The sequence below is a fragment of the Sinocyclocheilus rhinocerous genome, unplaced genomic scaffold (genome assembly GCF_001515625.1).
Source record: "Sinocyclocheilus rhinocerous isolate Xijiao unplaced genomic scaffold, SAMN03320098_v1.1 scaffold174, whole genome shotgun sequence".
Classification (NCBI taxonomy): domain Eukaryota; kingdom Metazoa; phylum Chordata; class Actinopteri; order Cypriniformes; family Cyprinidae; genus Sinocyclocheilus; species Sinocyclocheilus rhinocerous.
This window is the reverse complement of record NW_015646289.1, coordinates 132,361-138,224: the sequence shown is the minus strand read 5'-3', so window position 1 is coordinate 138,224 and position 5,864 is coordinate 132,361. Positions and strand designations below refer to the sequence as shown.

The 5,864-nt window shown below is 33.9% G+C and overlaps 1 protein-coding gene across 1 annotated transcript in view; it reads right to left on the bottom strand.

The window, feature by feature from the left end:
• Nucleotides 1–2,109: 2,109 nt before the first annotated feature.
• LOC107707181 (26S proteasome non-ATPase regulatory subunit 10-like) overlaps nucleotides 2,110–5,864 on the bottom strand; it is a 6,469-nt gene continuing 2,714 nt past the window's right edge. Inside the window, exon 3 of the mRNA XM_016511117.1 lies at nucleotides 2,110–2,163. Coding sequence (XP_016366603.1) covers nucleotides 2,110–2,163 — 54 coding nt within the window. The remainder of the gene's footprint in view (nucleotides 2,164–5,864) is intronic.

Genomic DNA, 5,864 nt, shown 5'->3' with positions numbered 1-5,864 from the left:
GGGCATAGAGGAGAAACAATAATGTACACTATGTGGGAAATAATGTGTTTTTTTTTTTTTACCTTAAACCGCATAAACACATTTCATTACACCAAATACACAAAATAATGTTTTTTTTAGGAACATCATATGACCCCTTTAATACATTTGGCTGCTTTTAGCCTTACCCTGGAGCTGGTTCACCCTCTGCCTATGATCACTTGTGTTCCTTATTTGTGAGTTTCTTAACCAAGTGTCTTTTATATTAATAAATATAATCTAAATGGTTGAGAATGTCGAGACTGGTTGATACAGGATTTGGAGCTAGAATGTAGGGTTGTAACCACCATTCAATTTCAATGGAGGCGTACCACTGCCTAAAACGTAAGAACGACACGTGATGGGTTTTTTATGTTCCCTGTTCGATATCGTCATGGGGAATTGGAGTGAACAGTGGATTATAGTCTGAGGAAGTTTTCTTCACCACTACCCTATTTTACATGGTGCAACTTTTGCTGACAAGCTGGCTGCTGAAACTGGCATTGTATGAAATGCATTCATAGGATTTAAAATTTTTTTTTTTTAAATGAGTTCAGTTAGCAGTTCCTTTGTTACTAACCTAAAACTATAACAGTTGTTGTAAGAGGAAGTCTGCTTAAATACATATCCAATATTTCTTTGAAAAGAAAAAGAAAGGCCAGAAGCTTGAGTATATTGAATATGAAAAAGTGAAAAGTACTAGCTGAATGACAAAGAATAAATGTACAGCATTTAATTGTATAATATACACTACAGTTCAAAAGTTAGTCGCCATTTTTAAAAGAAAAAGCCCCTTATGCTCACTAAGGCTGCTATTTGATCAAAAATACAAAGAGAAACATTGTGAAATATTATTACATTTTAAAATGACTGTTTTCTATTTGAATATATTGTAAAACATTTTTTATTCTTGTGATGCAAAGCTGAATTTTCAGCATCATTACTCCAGTCTTCAGTGTCACATGATCCTTCAGAAATCATTCAAATATACTGATTTACTGCTCAAGAAACAATTGTGCTGATTAATAATTTTGTGGAAACCACAAAACATTTTCAGATTCTTGATTTTTGCACAGAGATGCAAACCTAAAAATTACATTTTAAGTGATTAACCAATAACAAAATCAGCTTTAGGTTTAAAAGAAATAAAGCATCCATTGCTGAAGTAATAATAATCAGAATGTTATCTGTAAATCTAAAACTCATGTACTCAATAAAACGCACGAAAAGTGACCAACATATCAAGTCGTGAGCTTTTAAACTGCCAAAAAGTGAACGTTGACCACAACATCATTCTTCTTTTCAGCAAACAACTGTAAAAACTTCCACCACAAAGCAGTTCCTTTACTGTGTTTCTTTCAAATACTCTCATAAACAAGTATCCATCCTACTTGAACAGCAGCTTGATTAACAGCTCTAAGTGCATTGCTCCATTTCTGCTCGGGGTCCATCAACTCTCTACGATCCGTTTCAACACAGATCCCAGGCCACCTTTAGCCACTTGTAGAGGCGTCATCTTTTCCTTGTTCTCAATGTAGATGCTGGCACCATGTTCCACAAGGAGTTTTGCAGCCTCTGTTCGCTCCTCGTCACATGCAAGATGACTGGCAAAAACAATAAGAAGCTCATGCAGAACTGCTCTGAGGAAGCATTTATATATAATTATGAGCCAATAAAGAACACTGCTACACAGTAGTTCTACTCACAGTGGAGTGTTTCCCTCCGAGTCTTGAATGTTGGTAGAAGCACTCTCTTTCAAAAGAAGCTGAATGAGTCAGTAGTTGCCCTTGGCAGATGCTCTGTGTAGAGGTGTGGATTCCAGTTTGTCCGTCGCATTAAAGGCAGAGTAAGTGATTTCTGGTAGCCAATGTTGATATTTGAAATCACCAAAACAAACACGCCCCTACCCCAAAAGGGTCTTGCCCCTATTTTGATAGCTCCGCCCCACATATACGTACGCAACCCAGGCAACGATTAGTTCTGTGAAACAAAGCTAACCCAATGTTAGTAGACACGCCCCTTATTGCTGATTGGCTACAAGTTTGTTTTGCGATTCGGCCCGAATCAGTTTTCTAAAGTGTTTTTGAAAAATCACACACCCCTGCCTTTAAGATCTGCACTGTTTTCCAGCAAAATCTGGGCTATCTGTTGAAAAAAAAAAAAAAAGATAGAAAAACGATGCATTATAATTATTTTATTTAAAAATATTTCTTATTCAATATGATTGCAAAACTTTAATATTAATATAAAAATAAATGTTCACAATTTTCAGAAAGATTTAATGTATTTTTTTTTAAACTATGAGAGCTGGCAATATATTAATAAAAAATGAATATAAAAAGTTTCACAATTTTCTGGTTAAAAAAGAGCTGGCAAAATATGAATATAAAAAAATGAACAAGAAAATATGAATATAAAAAAATTTCACAATTTTCAGAAAGATTAAATGTAATCTTTTAATATAGCTGATTAAAAAGAGTTAGCAAAATATTCATATAAAAATATTAATAAGTTTTATGATTTTTAGAAAGATGTAATGTAATCATTTAATATAACTCTTTATTAAAAAAAAAAGAAAAAAAAAAAAAGTGTTGGCAATATATTATTATAAAACAAATAGGAAAATATTCATATAAATAGTTTCAAAATTTTCAGGAAAAAATATGAAACGAACTACCAGAAAAAAAATTCGCTTTCATCAAAACTTAGGGGCGGTCACATGTGGGAGTGGAATTCATTAGAGAATGGAAATCTCATGATCCATCACCCGAGTTCCTCATTTGAGAGTTTCTGAATGAAAAAAAAAAAAGCTGGCAATATACAGTGGGTGAAATAATTATTTGATCCCCAGCTGATTTTGCAAGTTTGCCCACTTACAAAGAAATAATTTTTCATGGTAGGTTTATTTTAACAGAGAGGGAGAAAAAAAACAAAAAAACAAGCACATTACATAAAAGGTTATATATTGATTAGCATTTGATTGAGTGAAATAAGAATTTGATCCTGAACAACCAGCAAGAATTCTGGCTCCCACAGATTGGTTATGTGCCCATGTGGAACACAGATTAGTCCTGTCACTTTAAGAAGTTACTCCTAATGTCATCTTGTTGGGTGTATAAGACACCTGTGCTGGCAATATACAGTGGGTGAAATAATTATTTGATCCCCAGCTGATTTTGCAAGTTTGCCCACTTACAAAGAAATAATTTTTCATGGTAGGTTTATTTTAACAGAGAGGGAGAAAAAAAACAAAAAAACAAGCACATTACATAAAAGGTTATATATTGATTAGCATTTGATTGAGTGAAATAAGAATTTGATCCTGAACAACCAGCAAGAATTCTGGCTCCCACAGATTGGTTATGTGCCCATGTGGAACACAGATTAGTCCTGTCACTTTAAGAAGTTACTCCTAATGTCATCTTGTTGGGTGTATAAGACACCTGTCCACACAATCTGTATCTTCCATTCCAACCTCTCCCACTACCATGGGCAAGAACAAAGAGCTGTCAAAGATTGTAGATCTGTACAAGGCTGGAATGGGCTACAAGACCATCAGCAAGAGGCTTGGTGAGAGGGGGACAACTGCTGGTGCAATAATTCAGAAATGGAAGAAATACAAATTAACCATCAATCACCCACGGTCTGGAGCTCCGTGCAAGATCTCACCTCATGGGGTAAGGATGAGGATGAGAGAGGTGAGGGATCAGCCCAGAGCTACACAGGAGGAGCTTGTTAATGAACTCAAGGCAGTTGGGCTAAAATAGCCCATACATACCTACATACTGAATGCTGCATGAAAAAAATTCAAAATGGAAAATAAATGAATAAATAAATCAACTCTTGGATCCCAAGTGATCAAGGGCTTAGGGTGTTCCAATTCAGCCCATTGCAAGGGTTCCGCAACATAAGCAATGACGTACATCCGAGTAAACAAGACGGAGGGAAGTTAGCGAGTGAAGGGCATAAAAAAATTTACTGAAACACAGCCTTTTAGAGAGGATCTGTGAAAAGGAGTAAACCAAAAACCCTCCTGAGATGTGTGCACACCTGGTGACCAACTACAAGAAACGTCTTACCTCTGTGCTTGCCAACAAGGGTTTCTCCACCAAAGTACCAAGTCATGTTTTGCTTGGCATTCAAATACTTATTTCACTCACTGAAATGCAAATCAATTTATAACCTTATTATAAGGTGTTTTTTGGTTGATATTCCGTCTCTATCCGTTAAAATTAACCTACCATAAAAATGATAGACCCTTAATTTCTTTTTATGTGGGTAAACTCACAAAAACAGTAGGGGATCAAATAATTATTTTCCTGCACTGCATTAATGGGGCTGCAACAAATGATTATTTTGATAATTAATTAATCAAAAATTATTAGAATGATTAATTGACTAATCATCATTATTTCACTGATTAATCAGTAGGCTTTGGTTGATTATTCAGCTTTTGTAATTCTTTAAAATATTGAGATATACATATTCTACACATATTCATATACATGTTTTTTATGTTTAATACTGTAAAGCTGCTTGCTTTAAAGCAATCTATTGCATATAGTGTTCTATAAAGAAACGTGACATGAGTCACATGACTTTACTGGAGTGTCGATTGCAGTGCACTTATATCAAACTTATTTTTACCACTAACCGTATTAGTCGAAAAATAATAACTCAAGTGAACAATAAAAAATGTTAAAAAGTAAATAAAAAAATAAAAATAATATATATATATATTAGTGCTGGGCGGTATACCGGTTCATACCGAATACCGGTGTTTATTTTTGTTATGATATGAATTTTTAAAATGCCGCAATACCAGTGTACGTCGCTTAAACAACCAGTAAGGGAGATATTGGCAAAATTTCACCTGTAGTAAGTCAGTCTTGTAACTAGGAATGTACTACAACCTTTGGAACATTAAAAAAACCCTTATTGTGAATCACAGTAATTGTTTTCCAAGAATAATTATGTACTGTATGTACAGTAAGGAATATGTTGGCAAAATTTAATGTGTAGTAATTCAGTTTGGTCACTAGGAATGTACTACAACCTTTGTAAAATAAAATAATAAACTTTTGGGCAATTACAGTAATTGTTTTCTAAGAATAATTATGTACTGTATGTACAGTAAGGGTGATATTGGCAAAATTTCATGTGTAGCAATTCAGTCTGGTCACTAGGAATGTACTACAACCTTTGGAAAATAAAAAAAACCTTTTGGGCAAATACAGTAATTGTTTTCTAAGAATAATTATGTACTGTACGTACAGTAAGAAAGAAATGTGCAAAATTTCACCTGTAGTAAGTAAGCCTTGTAGACTTTTGTTCAATTACAGTAATGGTTTTTGAAGATTAATTATGTACTGTATGTACAGTAAGGGAGATATTGGCAAAATTTCATGTGTAGCAATTCAGTCTGGTCACTAGGAATGTACTACAACCTTTGGAACATGAAAAAACCCTTTTGGTGAATTACAGTAATTGTTTTTTATGAATAATTATGTACTGTACGTACAGTAAGAAAGAAATGTGCAAAATTTCACCTGTAGTAAGTAAGCCTTGCAACTACAAACGTACTACAGCCTTTGGAACTTGAAAAAAACTCATTTGGTGAATTACAGTAATTGTTTTCTAAGAATAATTATGTACTGTACATACAGTAAGAAAGAAATTGGCAAAATTTCACCTGTAGTAAGTAAGCCTTGTAACTTCAAACGTACTACAACCTTTGGAACATAAAAAAACCCTTATGGTGAATTACTGTAATTGTTTTCTAAGAATAATTATGTACTGTATGTACAGTAAGAGTGATATTGGCAAACTTTCACCTGTAGTAAGTC